Source organism: Lactuca saligna, chromosome 4 (genome assembly GCF_052625555.1).
Source record: "Lactuca saligna cultivar CGN05327 chromosome 4, ASM5262555v1, whole genome shotgun sequence".
NCBI lineage: Eukaryota > Viridiplantae > Streptophyta > Magnoliopsida > Asterales > Asteraceae > Lactuca > Lactuca saligna.
In genome coordinates, this window is record NC_136420.1 from 263,061,106 (window position 1) to 263,080,472 (window position 19,367).

A 19,367-nucleotide genomic window follows, 5' to 3' on the forward strand; every position below is an offset into this window, starting at 1 on the left:
GAGAGAGGAGGATTTCCAGCTTTTGTCTAAGAGTGTGGCTAGAAAGATGGTGGGAAAAGGACAGTTAAATGACCAGGTATGGTGGAGAAGGGTGTGGGTTGGTCATGGAGTGGGTATGGGTGGTTGCTTGTGTCATAAGTTAAAGGAAAGTCAACACTCCACCCTTTGTACTTCACCCACTCTTCTTGGATAAGGTTTATCCCCAAAAACGTGATTAATTAATAAATAATGGGACCTTATATGTTAAAATAATTTTTTGGGTGAAAATATTGCGTTAAAATGATGAAAAATGGGCTTAAAACGAAGTTTGGGTCAAAAACCGGAAATCTGGACCAAACTTGCGAGCTTCGACTCCAAGAGGGTAAGAACCGAGAGAAGAGAAAGAAAGAACCGAAAGGGGGAGGAGGGAACCGAAGGTGCGAGGGGAGGGACTGAGTCTGCGAGGTTCGGTCTCAGCTGGGCGGCGAGGCTCGGGCTCGACTGTCAGCGAGGCTCGGTCTCGGCTGCTTAGCTGGGTTCGGCTTCGGCTGCTTCTCAGTTCCAGGGGGAGACTCGGTTCAGAAGGGGTTCGGCTTCTTAAGAGGTTCGGCTCTAAGAGGCTTCGGCCCTATAAGGTAGGTTTCGGGTCCTTAAGGGTATTTTACCCGTTTTTACCCCGTTTTAAGCGGTTTTTGACCCGGTTAAGGGTCGGGATGACCCGAATGATTACAAAAAGTTATGGGAACTTTAGAGAGAGATTTGGGAGAGATTCTTAATAGAGAGAGAGATAGAGTGAAAACGATTGAGAGAGGTTTCGTTTGTGATATTTTCGAGTGTCCTGCTTCGCAACGCAAGGTCCGTAAACCCCGTTAAGCCATTTTTTAATGTCCTACACACTCCCGATTAGTGTGTAATAGTGTTTTATCACTTTGGTTCATTGTTTATCACTATCACGGCTAAGGAAATTCAAACACACGAATTTTCAAAATGATGTTTTCTCATTAAAATAACGAGTTGTATAGTAATTACACAATGTAAACCCTAATATACAAGGGCTAATTGAGTCGTCCAGTTTGACTCGCTTACTTTGTTTGACTTTGACTTGACCCAAAATTGACTATTGTCACATCATCCCCCCGTTAGAAGGAATTTCGTACCCAAATTTACCTTCTGGCTGGGACTTCAAGAGTTTGGGAAAAGATGCGGGTATTTTTGTTTCATTTGATCTTCGCGTTCCCAGGTAAACTCATGTCCTTGCTTAGTGTTCCAACGGACCTTAAGGATGGGGATACGCCTTTGTTTCATTCTTTTGATCTGTCGATCCATGATTTCGACTACTTCCTCCACGAAGTGGAGATTTTCGTTAACTTCGATTTCGTCGAGTGGTATTACGAGTGTCTCATCAAACAGACACTTCTTTAAGTTTGATACGTGAAATGTGGGATGTGCGTTATTAAGTTCTTGTGGTAGTCGGAGTTTGTACACCACAGGACCAATCTTGGAAAGGATATCAAACGGTCCGATATACCTTGGGTTTAGTTTCCCACGTTTACCAAAATGTATCATTCCTTTCCAAGGGGAAACTTTTAGTAGTACTCGATCACCGACCTGGAATTCCAAGGGTTTGCATCGTTTATCCGCGTAACTCTTTTGCCGATCTCAGGATGCCTTCAGTCTTTCCCGAATTTGAACAATCTTTTCTGTGGTCTCCCTTATGATTTCAGGACCAGTGAGGGTGCTATTAGGGACTTGCCCCCTAGCTAGCTGAGTGTCCCCCACTTCTGCCCAACACAAGGGGTGATCGGCACCTGCGATCCATAAAGAGCTTTAAATGGAGCGACTTTGATGCTGGTGTGATAGCTGTTATTGTAGGAGAATTTGATAAGTGGTAAATGGGTATCCCATGCTTTACCAAAATCTATCACACAGGCTCTTAACATGTCTTCCAATGTATGTATGGTTCGCTCTCTCTTCCTGTCGGTTTGTGGATGGTAGGTCGTACTCATGTCAAGCCTAGTTCCCAGAGATTTCTGTAGGGACTGCCAAAATTTCGAGGTGAATCTACTATCTCGGTCGGAGATAATGGATATTGGTACACCATGCAGTCGCACAATCTCCTTGATGTACGTCCTAGTTAACTTATCCATCTTGTCGGTTTCCTTTATCGGCAGGAAGTGCACAGACTTGCTCAATTTGTCGAAGATTACCCATATGGTATCAAGTCCACCTGATGTCTTGGGCAGCTTGGTTATGAAGTCCATGGTTATTCGTTCCCACTTCAATTCCGATATATCAGGCTGTTGTAGTAGCCTTGAGGGTTTATGGTATTCCACCTTGACCTTGGCGCAAGTCAGACACTTGCCCACATAGGTAGCAATCTCAGGTTTCATGTTCGGCCACCAGAACAACTTCTTGAGGTCTAGATACATCTTATCCAAACCTGGATGGATGGAATATCACGTCTTGTGTGCTTCGTTCATGACAACGTCTTAGAACCCACCAAACTTCGGTGTCCAGATCCGGTTCATGAGGTAACTAGCTCCGTCTTCCTTGACTTCTACGTTTTTATCCATCCCTCTCAATGCCTCACCTGTCACATTTTCTGGTTTCAAGGCTTCAAGTTGAGCTTCCTTGATTTGTGTGAACAGATGTGAATGGATTGTCCTGGTTAAGGATTTTACTCGACGGCCCGAATATTATTTTCTGCTTAGGGCATTAGCTACTACATTGACCTTGCCCGGATAATAGTGGATTTCATACTCGTAGTTGTTCAACAGCTCTACCCATCTTCTTTGTCGCATGTTGAGCTCTTTTTGATTGAGGATATGCTGAAGACTTTTGTGATCGGTGAAGATGCTGTAATTTGTGCCGTAGAGGTAGTGCCTCCAGATCTTTAAGGCGAACACTACTGCTCCCAGCTCAAGGTTGTGGGTAGTATAATTAACTTCGTGTGTCTTAAGTTTCCTTGATGCGTAAGCGATGACCTTCCCTCTCTGCATGAGCATGCATCCGAGGCCTTGATTTGAAGCATCGCAATATACCACAAAGTCATCAGTTCCTTCTGGAAGAGACAAGACCGGCACACTGCATAGGGCGTGTTTTAACGTTTGGAAGGTGGTTTCTTGTTTATCTTTCCACTTAAACATCACACCTTTCCGAGTCAAAGTGGTGAGCAGTTTGGCAATCATGGAGAAGTTTTGGATGAATCTTCGATAGTATCTAGCAAGCCCTAAAAATTGTCGGATTTCTGTCAGCGTTGTAGGTGCTGACCAGTTTTTGATCGCTTTGATTTTTTAGGGATCCACATGTATCCCTTTCTCGCTAACTATGTGACCAAGGAATCCCACTTCTTAGAGCCAAAATTTGCACTTCGAAAATTTAGCATAAAGCTTCTCAGTTCTTAGAGTCTCCAATACTAGTCGCAGAATGTTGGTTGTGCTCTTCTTTGCTTCGCAAATAGACCAAGATATCATCGATGAATACGATCACGAATTTGTCTAAGATGGGTCAACACACTCGGTTCATCAGATCCATGAACACCGCAGATGCATTTGTTAATCCGAATGGCATCACCACAAATTCATAATGGTCATAGCGCATTCTGAAAGCTGTCTTGGGAATATCATCCTCTTGAACTCGCAGTTGATGGTAACCCGACCTCAAGTCGATTTTTGAAAAGTAGCTTGCTCCCTGAAGTTGGTCGAAGAGATCATCAATTCGGGGTAGGGGATATCGATTCTTGACAGTAAGTTTGTTTAACTCCCGATAGTCGATGCACATGCAAAAGGATCCATCCTTCTTTTTCACAAATAGGACTGGTGCTCCCCAGGGTGAAAAGCTCGGTCTGATGAATCCCTTGCTCAATAGTTCGCTCAATTGACTAGACAGTTCTTGCATTTCTGCCGGTGTGAGGCAATATAGAGCTTTGGCTACATGGGTAGCACCGGGAACCAAGTCGATTCAGAATTCAACTTGTCGTGCGAGCGGTACACCTGGCAGGTCTTCTGGGAACACATCAGGGAAGTTGCACACTTCCAGAATGTCTTTGATATCCTTTACCCCTTGTTTCTTATCTACGATGTGGGCTAAGAAGGCATGGTATTCCTTTCGGAGATACTTTTGAGCCTTGACGCAAGAAATGATTTGTAGATTTGTACTGGGTTTATTTCCGTAGACGAGAAGGGTTTTACCATTTGGCAGATTAAGGCGGACGACCCTTTCGTAACATAAAATGTCAGCACGATTTGGACTTAACCAATCCATACCAATGTTGATGTCGAAACTTTTTATTGTGATCGACATTAGATCGATTTTGAACGAATGGTTATCTAGTGTGAGGGTACACCCTATATATACATCATTAGTGCGCTCAACCTTTCCATTTGCCATTTCTACTACGTATGAATCTTTTAATGACTGGGATTTCTTTTAAGTAAATGCTTGAATTGGTGGCTCACGAAACTCCTTTCTACCCCACAATCGAAGAGTACGCACGCATAAGAGTTATTGAGGAGGAACGTACCAGTAACCGTTGTAGGATCCTTGACTGCTTCCCCATGTCCTATTGCCATGACTCTCCCTACACCACCAATATTAGGGGATTGTGCTTTGGGGCAGTTCCTCCTGAAGTGTCCTGCTTCACCACATCCATAGCAGGTTTGGCTTGCCCCTGCATTGGCAACTTGGTTGATCGGTGGAGCTGGCGCTTTATAGAAACAAGCGGTATGCCCCTTCCTGTCGCAGTTTTTGCAGTGTATTTCTCGACAAGCACCAGTGTGGTGGAAGTTTCACTTGTTGCACTTAGGGAGATTTCCAGCATACTGCTTCAGTGGTGCTGGAGTGGTAGCACGGACAACCACAGTCTGTTGCTTCTTGGTGTGGTCCTATGCCGGTTGCTTCTTTCTATTGTTCCAGAACTTCCTCTTGTTGTCCCTTCCTTTTGCTTGGTCGGTGGTGGCGATCATGGTACCATGGATGGCCCTGTGATCGATAAGTTGTTGTGCCAATTCCTTGTCACTTTCAAAGGTAGCGGGTTTCGTGGCCAGTACACTATCCTAAATCTAGGATGATAGCCCCCAGAGGTATCGTTCCACCTTTTTCTCCTCTGGAGTGACCATTGTTGGACAGAGGAGTGCTAAGTCATTGAATCAGGCAGTGTAAGTTTCCAAATCTGTGCCTGACATTCTGAGGTTCCAGAGTTCTTCTTCGAGTTTTTGTATTTCACCCCTCGGGCAATACTCCTTTAGCATCAACACTTTTAGGTATTTCCAGCTTATGGAGTTAGCCACTGTTGGAGTAAGTGATTTAACTCGACCATTCCACCAAGTGAGAGCCCTACTGGTGAAAGTGAATGTCGCGTACTTGACCTTGCTTGTTTCGGGACAAGCACAGATTTCGAAGACTGCTTCGCTCCTTTCGAACCATTGCATCAGTGTGATGATACCCCCGCTCCCATTGAAGGTATTGGGTTTACCATTTGTGAAGTCCTTGTAGGTGCATTCCTTTGTGCGCCCCGGACTGTCACCCTGGTTAGAGAGTGTAGCACCAGATCCGGATCCACCATTGACATTTGTGCCAATTTGTGACATAGCTGCCGCCACAGCTGCTGCTACTACAGCCTGGAACATTGCCGGATCAAATTATGGAGGTGGCGGCAGAGGAGGTGGTGTTGCGCTGCTGGAAGGTCTTGGTCTTTTCCTTGGCGGCATAGTTCTGTCATAAGTTTTAAAATGACAAGTCAGTAAGACTTCAATAGTAATAACGAGTCGAGTGTTACTTGTTTGATCTCATTTTTATTATATCCCGACTTTATTGCATTAGCAAGTAATTCATAGAAAAATTTTATGCAATTAAACTTATGAATTAAATAGTGGTGACTCAAAAGTAGTCATGTGTTCGGTTCCGTGTCTGACCCACTCCTAAAATTCGCTCGATGTGCCCCAATTATGTGTAATTAAAATTTTAATAAGTTTTTGATACTAATGAGTATGCACTAAGTCCACAACCAAACAAGGAACAGGTCCTAAGGCGGACTCACCATTTCTAGGTCGATTACTTCTTTAATTACACATAACAACGAGGTATACTTAAAAATCTTAGAGTTATCAGTTGTAAATTGTTTGTAATACCACATAGTAAAATCTCATGTCAACATCCAATGAAGTAAAATGCATGCCAAATTCATTGATAAACTTTTAGTACATATTGTTTTGGAGAAAATTTGACCTCATAAGGGTCTACATTACATCAATGTAAAAGATAGTTTTGACAGCACAAAAGCCCTTTGAATAGTGTAATAACTTAGTCACAGGGTCAACCTACATACAAAAGAGTAGCACCAACGCATGCTCATAAACCTATACTACGAAGATATGTGAGTAGTAATGAGCCCTACTCACGATGATCCTTCGCTGATGGAGCTTGGGATGATGTCGATGTGCCTTGCAGTTCTGCTAATCTCCGTTTGGTTGCAACCATTCTCTCCTCAAGCGCCAAGTATCTTTCCCGATACTCCCTTGCTTCTTCTCGAGCAGCAAGAAGGTCCTAAATGAGTTGATCTCTGTAGTGGGAGTCTCGTTCTAGGTCTCTGGTGTGAGCAGTGGTAGACTCTATGATGGCACTTAGTTCTCGGACCTGATCGGTCATCGTCCTACCACGATCATCCATAATCGCTATCTGTTGACTCATGACTAGGAGAGCTCTATCGGTTGGTTCTACATGGATGAGGTCATAGAAACCTCGTTGACCTCCGTAAGGTGATCGCTGTCATTGACGGCGACCCCATCCCTCAATTGCGGTCGCCCATCGAGGTACGGGTCCGAAGAAGTCGTATCAGTTGGTGGGAACTCTGGCTATATAGGGAGGATTGATGACCTCTGGTTCTTCTTCACTTTCATCTTCATCCATGTCTACCTCGACGTCTTCCTCTTCTTCTTCTTCTTCCTCTGGTTCTTCCTCGGGTTCCTCTTCGGGTTCTTCTTCGGGATCCTCTTCGGGATTCTCTTCGGGATCTTCTTCGATCGGTTCTTCAGGATCCTCTTCGGGATCTTCTTTGATTGGTTCTTTGGGATCCTCTTCGGGATCTTCTTCGATCGGTTCTTCGGGCCCTTCTTCAATCCAGCCGGCATTTCCCTGATTGGGAAAGTATGGGTCTCCTGGTAGATGAAATCCTGCCATGTCGTCTGTACTAGAATAGGGCTGCAAGAAGCATGTACGGATATAATAATAATATTGTTCTATAGCAACAAACAAATACTCCTATAGTATTTTAAGTGTTTAGATTCTATTCTTAGATTGTTCTGAATAGGGTGTAGTTAGGTGGTTAGATTTGTTGCCTACTATGACTATCCCCCGGTATGTGTAAGTCACTTCTCGGACAGATATAGTTGATCAGGCTATATCCCTCCCAGACTTGATTCACATATACTAAGGCATACTCATAGTGTACAACTCCTATTCTTTTACTTTATGTTCTCCTAGTTATGACACCATGCGAGAATGTAATGCATGTATGTATACTTTAACCAAGAAAACTATTTATTTTCTAAAAGTATAACCAATTGAAAAACGTTTCAAATCAGAGACTTTTAGTCCCAAATGTGTTTATAGTTTGTATATCTTAGGTGGTTTGATATACTTAATTCACTATAAACCGTGCTCTAATACTAATCTATCACACCCCCAAACCAAGGATGGCGGAAACGTCCGGGGGTAGAGGACTTCATGTATAGTATCATAACCACAATTGCAATAGTAATTCAAGCAAACACAACCATCATATATCTAATTGAAAGAGTTACATCATTGTATGAGTTATATGTTTCCAAATCAATTATAATATGTTGACAAAATGTGAAATGTTTGACGCCTTAACATCCCATCCTCAAAATGCACTTGGTTACCTGTTTAGTGATTTCCTGAGAATACAAGTTGTTTGAAAAAGTGTCAACACAAAGGTTGGTGACTTCATAAGCTTTTCTTTTGAATTGACCAAAAATCCTTTCTCTTATAAATGGAATGTTTGTTCCAGAAAAATCCTGTATTTTCCTTAAAATGTGTAATGTGGTCTTATATCCAAAGACCGAAATGTATAAGTAACCTTTCTTACTTATAGTAAATAATGCAAGTTTAAATCGACATAAAGTCTTTTAATTTCAATGAAATTCTCGTAAATTCCTATGTTTGTTAATACTTTTTGTGAGTTATTAAAACCATGAAATGACCTAGTTGGCCTGAAACGACGTTCTTCAGGCGTCGTAAATGTTATGACATTTGTTACACCAGACCTGCCGGTCTAACTGTAGCATGCAGTTAAGGTGTGGTTTTGTCAGACCCAATATAGATCTATATACAACTATCACGCTCTCCCTCAAGGAGACTCTGGTTACAATACATGACTTATTGGTAAATTGAAGCGAATATCTCACAAAGGCATTAACGGAATTACGTGTTGTGTAATGAAAATTCTCTTTGCATGAATGTACCCTCTTTTAAATGTATGTATTATGTAATGTATCATAAACTATACCTATTATAGTTCATCAAACAAGGGTAGTAGTAGTAATGTACATAAACTATACTTAACATAGTTTATCCAAATGTTTGTATGTGATGGATGTACTTTGATTATAACAATTTGTTATTTTCCATGCTTTATATAACAAAAATCCATTTGTTAACTATTGTATGTCTATATATTAAGACAAAATGTCATATATTGCAATAACATATAACCACATAAAGATACACACCTTGCTCAACATGTTACAAGGTGAAATGAAATTGATAGCATTTTTCTGTTGTTATCATTTTCTATTACTGTTCTTAGAAAATTTGTAGAAAAATTATCAAAGGTCCAAATCAGAATCCGTAAATTCTGAGAGTTTGGAAAACGAGTCTAGTTTGATCATAAATTTTCTCATGATTTTTAGTGACCTTTAACTTAGGTGAAAACGTCCATAATCACAGACTGGTCCAAATTGGTTCTTGAAATGATAGGTAGTTTTGTAAAAATCACCATAAATTGTAGAAAAATAGTATGGAGATGTTCAAGTAGCCATTTTAAAGTTAAGAACTTGAACTACTGGCACCTTGTACAGTTTTGAAAACTAAAATGTTTTAGCTGACTAAAACAGTCCGTTAATGGAGTCCAACTTTTCTGATGAAAGTTGTTAGAAGCATTTAGTTGTGTTCTTGGTGATTTAACTTGTATTACCCCCCTTAAAAATTAAGAAAGCATGAAAATTTAGGGGTATAAACTCACATTGTGTGATTTTGGTGGATGGATGTTGGAGAAGGGAAGTGTTCAACTCAAGAACACTTAGAAGATTGCTTGAAAATTCGAAGATCTAACACAAATATGATGAAGTTTGTGTAAGAAACCTATGATTTGAGCAGAAAGAGGTGGGATAATCATATGAATGACAATATTACTTACCAAAAGTGGAAGAACACTTGATGATCAGCCTTGATATCTCGAAATTTTAGAAAGAGAAAGTGAGAGAAAATGGAGTTTGTTCTTGGGTGGAGAATGAGAGAAATGGGAGGGGAGAGGAGGATTTCCAGCTTTTGTCTAAGAGTGTGGCTGGAAAGATGGTGGGAAAAGGATAGTGACATAACCATGTATGGTGGAGAGGGGTGTAGGTTGGTCATGGAGTGGGTATGGGTGGTTGCTTGTGTCATAAGCTAAAGGAAAGTCAACACTCCACCCTTTGTACTTCACCCACTCTTCTTGGATAAGGTTTATCCCCAAAAATGTGATTAATTAATAAATAATGGGACCTTATATGTTAAAATAAAGTTTTGGGTGAAAATACCGCGTTAAAATGATGAAAAACGGGCTTAAAACGAAGTTTGGGTCAAAAACCGGAAATCTGGACCGAACTTGCGAGGTTCGGCTCCAAGAGGGTGAGAACCGAGAGAAGAGAAAGAAAGAACCAAAAGGGGGAGGAAGGAATCGAAGGTTCGGTCTCAGCTGGGCGGCGAGGCTCGGTCTCGGCTGATTAGCTGGGTTCGGCTTCGGCTGCTTAGTTGGGTTCGACTTCGGCTGCTTCTTGGTTCCAGGGGGAGGCTCGGTTCAGAAGGGGTTTAGCTTCTTAAGAGGTTCAACTCTAAGAGGCTTCGGCCCTATAAGGTAGGTTTCGGGTCCTTAAGGGTATTTTACCCGTTTTTACCCCGTTTTAAGCGGTTTTTGACCCGGTTAAGGGTCGGGATGACCCGAATGATTACAAAAAGTTACGGGAACTTTAGAGAAAGATTTGGGAGAGATTCTTAATAGAGAGAGAGAGAGATATAGAGTGAAAACAATTGAGATAGGTTTCGTTTGTGATATTTTCGAGTGTCCTGCTTCGCAACGCAAGGTCCGTAAACCCCGTTAAGCCATGTTTTAGTGTCCTACACACTCCCGATGAGTGTGTAATAGTGTTTTATCACTTTTGTTCATTGTTTAGCACTATCACGGCTAGGGAAATTCAAACACATGAATTTTCCAAATGATGTTTTCTCATTAAAATAGCAAGTCGTATAGTAATTACACAATGTAAACCCTAATATACAAGGGCTAATTGAGTCGTCCGGTTTGACTCACTGACTTGGTTTGACTTTGACTTGACCCAAAATTGACTATTGTCACAAATTATTTGTTATAAACATCTTTCAAAAGGTTGCTTATGTCTTTATAAGTGATCAAAACATTTCAAAAACTCTTTTAATGTTATGTTACTTTTAGTTTAGCAAAACTCCATTTTTAAAGTACAAGCATAACTTAGTATTAAAATGAGTCTTTTCAATAACAGTTCAAGTAAAACATTAGTAAAATATAATGGGTATAGTTTAGAGAGTCGGTTCATACTACATACAATACACGATAGCATAAGAGAACACACAATAAAGAGAAACAGGGAGGAAGATACAATACATGATAACATAAGGAACATACTAAGATACTATAACATAACAAACATAATAAGGTGTTATAGCGTGGGACAACTACATGATCTAACTATACCAATGATCACTAACGCATTGCTCTAAACAAAAGGTGATATAAATTGGGTGTACATGATTACATAACTTTAATGTGGATATTACGACCTAGCAATTCGTTGCAGAAGCCACTCTTGATTCCCAGAATCTCTTGTAGGGAGAACGTTTAGTATGGGAACTACTTATCACATTATGACCTTATTAAAACTAACATGTTTTAAGGTAACAAGTACGCCAAGATTATCAATTCATAAGACAACTGAGTACTTATATTTTCCTATTACTTTCATAAAGTGACAGTTCCACTTAAAAGTTGATGCAAACTATTTTCGAGTCAAGATAGTTATAAACTAGGGAAAAACTTACATTTTTTCAAACAACAACCAGAACATTCGGGTCTAGTACATTCAGTAGAAAGGGACCATAATGCTAACCTTATGATTCCTTAATGTATACATTAAGAGATATATATAAATAATATATGATAGGTAATATGATGTGTGCTTTCTACTTCATTTCATGTTCCTTGTTTGGTTGTGGGCTAAGAGCGGATTCACCCAATCTATTATCCATTCGATAGTAGTTGTATATACGTTCTGTATACATTAAGTCATCATAAGGGGTAGCAGGTATGGGTCAGGTCATAGGACACTAATTTAATGCACAATTTTCTAGTACAAAACATATTATCAAATCAAAACTTTGGATATACAAAACTAGAAGCTTACCAGTAAAGGGTTTAATCCATTTTATTAAACCATCACTTTTAAAGGACCTTAGGTAGTTAACTCTAAAATACCTTAGTTTATACATCGAAGGTTATATATAATTAATATCCAATAGGTAGTTGGATGTGTGCCTTCCGCCTCATTCCCTATTCCTTGTTTGGTTGTGGGCTTAGGGCAGATTCACACAATTAACGATCTGTTCGATATTAGATTATATATAGCTAGTATAAACTAAGTGATTATAGAAGGAACCACTGTGGTTACTATATTATTATAAGAAATAAGGGTTTTCTTAAAGAATCTTTTCATAAATTATAAAGGAACTATTACAGTTAACTCCCTGAGTACCAAGGGAATGCAACAAGGTTATATACAACAAGAATCTAACAACCAATGAGATGTGTGTCATCCACCTCATTCCATGTTCCTTGTTTGGCTGTGGGCTTAGGGCAGATACACACAATTGATTGCTTCGTTTACTCAGAATTTTATATAACTTGTATCCATTTAGTACTCATAGAAAGGATTGTAGAGTCATTTTTACTTACCTTTATTAAAGTAGGAAATATAGGATTTTCTGGAGGAACAGGCGAACTTTTCTAAACATAACTTACAACTTACTACATTTTACAACAACTTTCTACAACTTACTTACATCACTAAAGTCTTATGAACTCACCAGCTTAATTGTTGATAAACTATTTCAAATAACTTGTATTCTTAGGGAACTAGTAGACAGGTACTCGCGCTGGGAATTCAGAAGATGGAGCAGTATAGCTCCAAGTCGTGTTTTGTTATTTGCTTATGTATTCTATGTTTTGTTAACACACACATTATAAACACTTTCTTGCTAATGAAATAGTTGTTCATTACTTTGCTTACTATGATGCATGTCTTTTGATACTAAACATGACGTCCTCCACCCCCGAACGTTTCCGTCATTACGGTTTTAGGGTGTGACAACTATGGGTTGGCATTGGTGACTTCAACCCACCAAACATAGTGAGGAAACTCACCTCAAGCTGTTGAATCTCGATAAAATCTCGGACTGCTGATCCGACAAAATCCCAAGGGTACCTCCGTCAAATAATATCCGATTGATAATTAATCCATAATCTAAAAATGGAATCCTAGTCCAAAGTCCATCCTTTAGGGTAAAAGTCCATTTTACCATTTCCTCACTTGACCTAAATCTAAGGCCCAATCTAATAGTATTAGAAGCCTAATATGGCCCAACTTCCTAATTGGGCCCAAACCCCATCATGGTCCTAATTCTAAGGAAGCCCATAACCTAGCAATGACCCAAAGTTAGAAGTCCAATGGCCAAACAAGGCCCAAACCCTAAAATCCTAAAATATGGCCCAAACTCGTGAAAGTCAACCGAAAGTCAAACTGTTGAGTATGCTTGGTGTACTCAGACTTACTCTCAGCGTACTCCTTCCGGGGCCAATACACACAGGGTACGAGTTGGGTACACCCCGCGTACTCCATAGACGACCAACCCAACCCATTAAGCACTTAATCAGTTCAGCAATTAAGCCAAGCTCTCAAATCTAATCCTAAATGGTGGCTTAACACGTAAAGTTGGCAACTTTACTCCCATACATGACTTAATGGGACCTAAAACTAAAAAAAGAACCATATTAAGGATCCTAACACATGTATGGACCAATATAACTCATAAAGGTTGCATTTTTATGGACAATGGACCTTAAAGGTACTAAGATCTAACATCCATGGCTTCCGGAGTAGACCATAATCTGAAATATGGCTTAACGGACCCAAAATGCACAAATAACACCCTAAGTTAGATCTGACATAAGAACCATCAAGTTGAGAGTTTTTTTTACATCAAATAGCCTGCAAAGATGAAGATGAATCTGGATCTACAAGCTTAAGCCACTCTCAAACAACCTCTAAATGTTCTTCTTCCTTCACTTCACTAAGACACCACAAAAACTCACTTCCAAGCCCAAATCTCGCAAATGGCAATTATGGTTTCGATCTTAGGGTATAGAGAAATGGAGGTTGTTCATAAGGAGGTCCAAGAGTGTCATAAGTTGTTTAAATAGGGTATAAACCCTAACGATCAGGGTTTTCCCCTGCATTACGTACGTCCTGCGTACTCCCACGTACACCATCGTACGTGGGTGCCTCCACGATCCAACCAATGAGCCAGTACACTTAGAGTACTCATAGAGTACGCCCCATGTACTGAGCTATTGACTAAAATCATAGAAATTTGCATTAAGGGTTAAAAAAATACCAATAATCTCGAATTTTACATGAATAATATGAAATTAAATTCCGTTTAATTCATTTTACTTAATGAAAAATAAAATTTTAAATGAAATTGATTCCATGTTAGTTTAGTTTAATTCTGTTTAATATAACATCAATTATGTTTAATTCATTTTATATAAATATATAAAGTATTTTTACTTTCCACTAAATAAAATGAATTAAATGGAATAAATGTGATATTGTTCATATGGTTAATTATCTTAGTATTTGTAGTAGCATATTTAAGTATTAGCTAACATTTTTTTATTTAATTTTGCGTTGAAAAATTTATGTCTTATTAAGGAATATATTAAAAAATCTATAAAACTAAATAATTTTTTAAAATTAAATATCAAAATTTTATAGGAAGCTCCGCTCAATATATATATATATATATATATATATATATATATATATATATATATATATATATATATATATATATATATATATATATATATAGAATCAATTAAACTTTAGTGTACTCATATTATGATATCAAAACCGAAATATATTTATATCTTTAACTTAAAACCACATACTTATATTTTTAAATTAAAATATCAACATATTATTATTTCTATAATAACATATCATGTTTTTTTCTTCATAAAAATAAATATATTTGTATAAATAAATGAAGATAAATCTTAAAAGCTACATCATATAAAAACTAAAAAGTAACAAAATGATGTTTTTACGCTTCAAATATTTTTATATAAAAAATAGAAAACAAAAGTATTTAATTATGTATTTTAATTTAAATATTTTAAATAAAATCTAGACAACAAAAATTAGTTATATATTTAAAAAATATATAATAACAAAGTTGTGAAAAAGATGGTCAAAAATGTATAAAGAAAAAAAATAAGGGAATAATATTGTAATATTTCAAGTGATGATTGTGTAAAATTTCATAAATGTCCTTAAGTAAATTTCACAAAATGACAAAAATAGTTTTTATCCAAAATTCTTTCAATTTAACGGATTAATCTAACGGAAATTAACGGCAATGACCATTTGTATGCAAGGTTTGCCCCGTAGGTATTATTTGAACGAAAAAAAATTCATAAGGACTATTTCATTAAAAAAACTATAAAGCGAAAGGATCATATGTAATTTACTCAACTATCTAAGTGTTCTTATGGTGGTTCTTAAAGACATTGTTCACTCATAAATTTGTAAAGATAAAGGGTTCAAGCATCACCTTGCTCATGCCATATGGAAAGCGGTTCACAAAAAATGTACGAGGTACGAAGAAAAAATAAGAGTCCATTTGCACATTGTTTTATTATTTAAAACAAATTTAAATTTATGTAATTATTATTTTTTGCAATAAATTAAATGTTTCGATCACTTTCTAATAGATAAAATTTATTGTTTTAAAAAACATTTATAAGTTAACAACCAACAACCAATAAACGGTAGTTACACATAAAAATAAAAACTCTAGAAGTAACTAACTTTTAATTTAATTTCTTAAAAAATAAAAAATTTATTCCGAAATGCCACTTAGGAATATTCCTCAAGGATTGTTCCTAACAAAATGATCGGCATTACTAAAGAAAAAAAGTAATTAAGATAATCACTTTACCAAAAAAAAAAGTAATTAAGATAATTTTTTTATCTATATTGATTAGATCAGTCAATTTTTCTTAATTAAAAATACTTGGTTACATTAACAAATAATAGTTTTTTTTTTTTAATAATATTACAATAAAACATAAGTCAAAGTATTGAATTCGCATGATCCATAGTCCCATACTATCGCTACTCCCTAGGATAAAGTTGATATGAGAATCTATGAAGAGAAAGGATGAAAAAAGAAATTAAGCAACAAACAACAAACCCTCGAGGTATATATATATACCCCAGCCTTATCTACAATCCCGAATGAATTTAGGGTAAAATCTAACAGACAAAAACGCTCAGGAATTTGAATAAGGATTAAGGAATCAATACATTCCTGTTGTGTTCTTGCTATTTTAACATCTTTCCCCCATGGCGTTGTCTGCCTCATCCACCGGCCGCGCAATCTCCTCCGTAACCATCTCTTATTCACCATTATTGGGGTTTCTCAAACCAAATCATCGACATAATCATATACGCTATGGGTTTAACAGCAAGTACAGCTCCATGGCCATCAATTGTTCGTCTTCTGAAAATGGTCGCTCTTCAGATTCCAGGGCGTTTAGGTATCCACAATCATTGCTTGTTCTAACGATTTCGTCTTTCAGTGTATACATGTCTGTGAAACCTGTATGTACATCGTGTTAATTTGAAGGTACAACTGATATGTCTTCTAACTAGCACCCAGCGAATAAAGATTTGATTTTTTTTTTTTCTCATTTAGGCGTGTAAAGTTTTGATAATTGAAGGTGGGTATGATTGATTATGAACAAACGATATGTGGGTTTCAACGCATAAGATTGAATTAACAAACCTATGAGATCTTAGGAGCGACTATTTCTTCCAAATTGTGTATAAAAGTTTGTGTAAAAGATTATTCCCACTTAGTGATCACCTGTCATCAACCCTTCTCTTATTCTTCTAAATACTAATTTCCACTTTGAATAGTTAGTGATCTTTCAAAACCCTTTCCTCATTTTTTCCTTTAATCTCACATTCACTTATCCTAAATGACATCATACACAGAACAACCTGTCATGTAATGTCATGCCATTAACAACAAAATTAGGCCTAAGAGAATCAGATACTCCATTTATGTTGATTACCTCTTTTGTTTTCTCACTTATATATCCCTAATTTACCTTTTCAATTCTTTTGCGATTAGTTTGAATGAAAATGGAAAAGCCAGAGGTTCTGTTAAGTGGCAAAGGGTGCTTCTTAAAGTAAGTGGAGAAGCACTTTCTGGAGATGGTGAACAAAATATAGACCCAAAGGTAAGAAAAGTTATTCTTTCTTGTCAATAATATGCGATTATATGATATATTATTAGCATATAAATTATAGTCCTCTGCTTTTTTAAATTACAGGTTACAATGTCTATTGCAAGAGAGGTTGCAGATGTTACTCGACTTGGCATTGAGGTAAATTTCCTTTTCTTTTTTCTTTTTTCAATTACAATATCTTCTTTTATGCTCATATTTTTGTAATGTGAAGGAGTTATGATTTTTGCATTAGCCTTTAATGTTTAAATTTGATATTTGATTTTTTTTATGAATGTTTCAGGTTGCCATAGTTGTTGGTGGAGGAAATATCTTCCGTGGAGCTTCATGGGCAGGAAGTAGTGGCCTTGATCGTTCATCTGCTGATTACATTGGGTACAATTTATTTACTTTCCTTCAAATCAATCTTCATCTATTTTCATGTTGTAAACAAAATCAACCTTTTTTTTGGTGAATCACATGTTTTTCTTATGTTTCTTGATAAGAATGTAAGGCATGTGAACATGAGTTTGCAATTTTGCATATTATACCTATGTTTTTAGGCAAAGTCATCTTTTTCGCAGAAAGGGTAATTTGGTAATTTAAAAAGTGAAAAACCATTGAAACCACGAGGTAATTAAATTAATCTTGATTCGAAATTAATTTTTTTTAGGATGTTGGCAACTGTTATGAACGCTATATATCTACAAGCAACAATGGAAAGCATAGGAATCCCAACAAGAGTCCAAACAGCATTTCGTATGTCTGAAGTGGCTGAACCTTATATCCGTAGACGCGCCATCAGACATTTAGAAAAAGGCCGCGTTGTCATCTTTGCAGCCGGAACCGGAAACCCCTTCTTCACTACAGACACCGCCGCAGCCCTTCGTTGCGCCGAAAGTAACCAATCCTTTCACTTGAACTTCAATCGACCAAAATACCCTCCGCTTTCCATAAATTTACAATTTTGCCATTGCTTATTTTTTTTTTTTTGTGAAAATTCAGTTAATGCGGAGGTGGTTTTAAAAGCAACAAATGTGGATGGTGTGTATGATGAAGATCCAAGGAATAATCCGGAAGCTCAACTCCTTGACTCTTTGACTTATCAAGAAGTAACATCAAGGGATCTTTCGGTTATGGACATGACTGCAATCACTTTATGCCAAGAAAACAACATCCCGGGTATGTTTTAAAATCTAAATAAACTACTTAATATATATTTTTTTTTACTTAAATGTTTAATCTAACATTTGTAATTGTTTTACAAATTTCATGTCACGTATTGCTATTATAGTTAAAATAAACGAAAGTATGTTTTGATGTAGTTGTTGTATTTAATCTTGGGAAACCGGGTAACATTGCAAAAGCTATTAAGGGGGAAAGAGTTGGCACGCTGATTGGTGGTGTGTGTGTCTCAACGGCCACAAGGACTTGAAGGGACCTTTTCTGGATATATGTGAAACTCCGGGGTTCTTTATACTAATTGTATCATCTAAAATAAGAAGGTGAAATTTTGTGGTGTTTTACATGTCATGGAGTTTTAGGTTAGCTTAATGTAGTGGTTTTGTTAGTGTTATAGCGAGATTTATTTATAGTTTATTATTATTATTTTTTTTTTTGTGTTATCGGAACTTACAGGTGTTTGATATTTTGTTTTGTGTAACGTTGTTTTTGTTGTCTTTTGCTCATTCGTATAAGGGCACGTAATTGTAATAAATTGGTCGAGTCAGTTTGTGATAACGAAATTATATAACAGTTTACTAAATGTTTCATGGGTGACCTTCAACATAAGAAAAAGAAAAAAAAACGTGGGCCCATACGGAAAGATTACATATGAAACGTTAGTGGTCTTTTTGTAAATTTGTGAAATATATTGATATTATATTGTTCATAGACTCGTCAAATATATGGTTTTTATTTGAGACATTTAGCGGTAACTTTGAAGTACCGAAGGGCGTGTGACCAGAACATTAGGTGGTTTAAATCATGTGGTAGACAAATGAATAGCTTTAGGTATATGATTAGAGTTGTGTAAATTTAAGCATAGGATTAGAGGGATGAATGTTAGTTGTTAAATATTAGTTAAATTATTAATTGTTTTCGTATGTGTGAAACCAAAAGGACTTATAGCCAAGTGATATCAGATACAAATGGTTAAGGATTCAAGTAAGTTTAATAAAATAATGTGATTTAAGAGTCGATTAGAAAGTATGTTGTTGTAAAAATGAAAATCTAAATGAAAAACCATAATTCAAAACTAAACTAGAAAAGCCAAAGGTGTTAGATGCATACAACAGTTATTGAGGGAAAAATATTTCTTAATAGGTGTGGTGGGCATATTATCACAATATATCTACATCAGTATTATGTATATGTTATTCGTAAAATGTCATTTTAAAATTATTTATTATTTCTAGCAACCACTATTGTATCATCTATTTTAAATGTTATTCTGGCAAGTGAACTTCATCACATTTAATTAAAAATGAAATTTTAAACAAAATTT

The 19,367-nt window shown here is 37.1% G+C and overlaps 1 protein-coding gene across 1 annotated transcript; it reads left to right on the forward strand.

Annotated features, from left to right (window-relative positions):
* Window positions 1-15,850: 15,850 nt before the first annotated feature.
* LOC145043554 (uridylate kinase PUMPKIN, chloroplastic-like) lies at window positions 15,851-18,524 on the forward strand. Its single transcript, XM_078992247.1, has 7 exons — window positions 15,851-16,168; window positions 16,768-16,876; window positions 16,970-17,023; window positions 17,166-17,257; window positions 17,535-17,761; window positions 17,867-18,043; window positions 18,187-18,524. Exons 1-7 carry the CDS (start codon window positions 15,975-15,977, stop codon window positions 18,294-18,296), a joined length of 963 nt encoding a protein of 320 aa, XP_078848373.1. The 5' UTR covers window positions 15,851-15,974; the 3' UTR covers window positions 18,297-18,524.
* The last annotated feature ends 843 nt before the right edge of the window (window positions 18,525-19,367 follow it).

What these genes read in the sequence shown, in the direction of transcription:
- LOC145043554 (XM_078992247.1), top strand. Translation starts at nt 15,975, where the DNA reads ATGGCGTTGTCTGCCTCATCCACCGGCCGCGCAATCTCCTCCGTAACC. An exon ending in AACAAAATATAGACCCAAAG is followed by an intron (nt 16,877 to 16,969) that starts GTAAGAAAAGTT and finishes TTTAAATTACAG; the next exon opens with GTTACAATGTCTATTGCAAG. An exon ending in TTACTCGACTTGGCATTGAG is followed by an intron (nt 17,024 to 17,165) that starts GTAAATTTCCTT and finishes TGAATGTTTCAG; the next exon opens with GTTGCCATAGTTGTTGGTGG.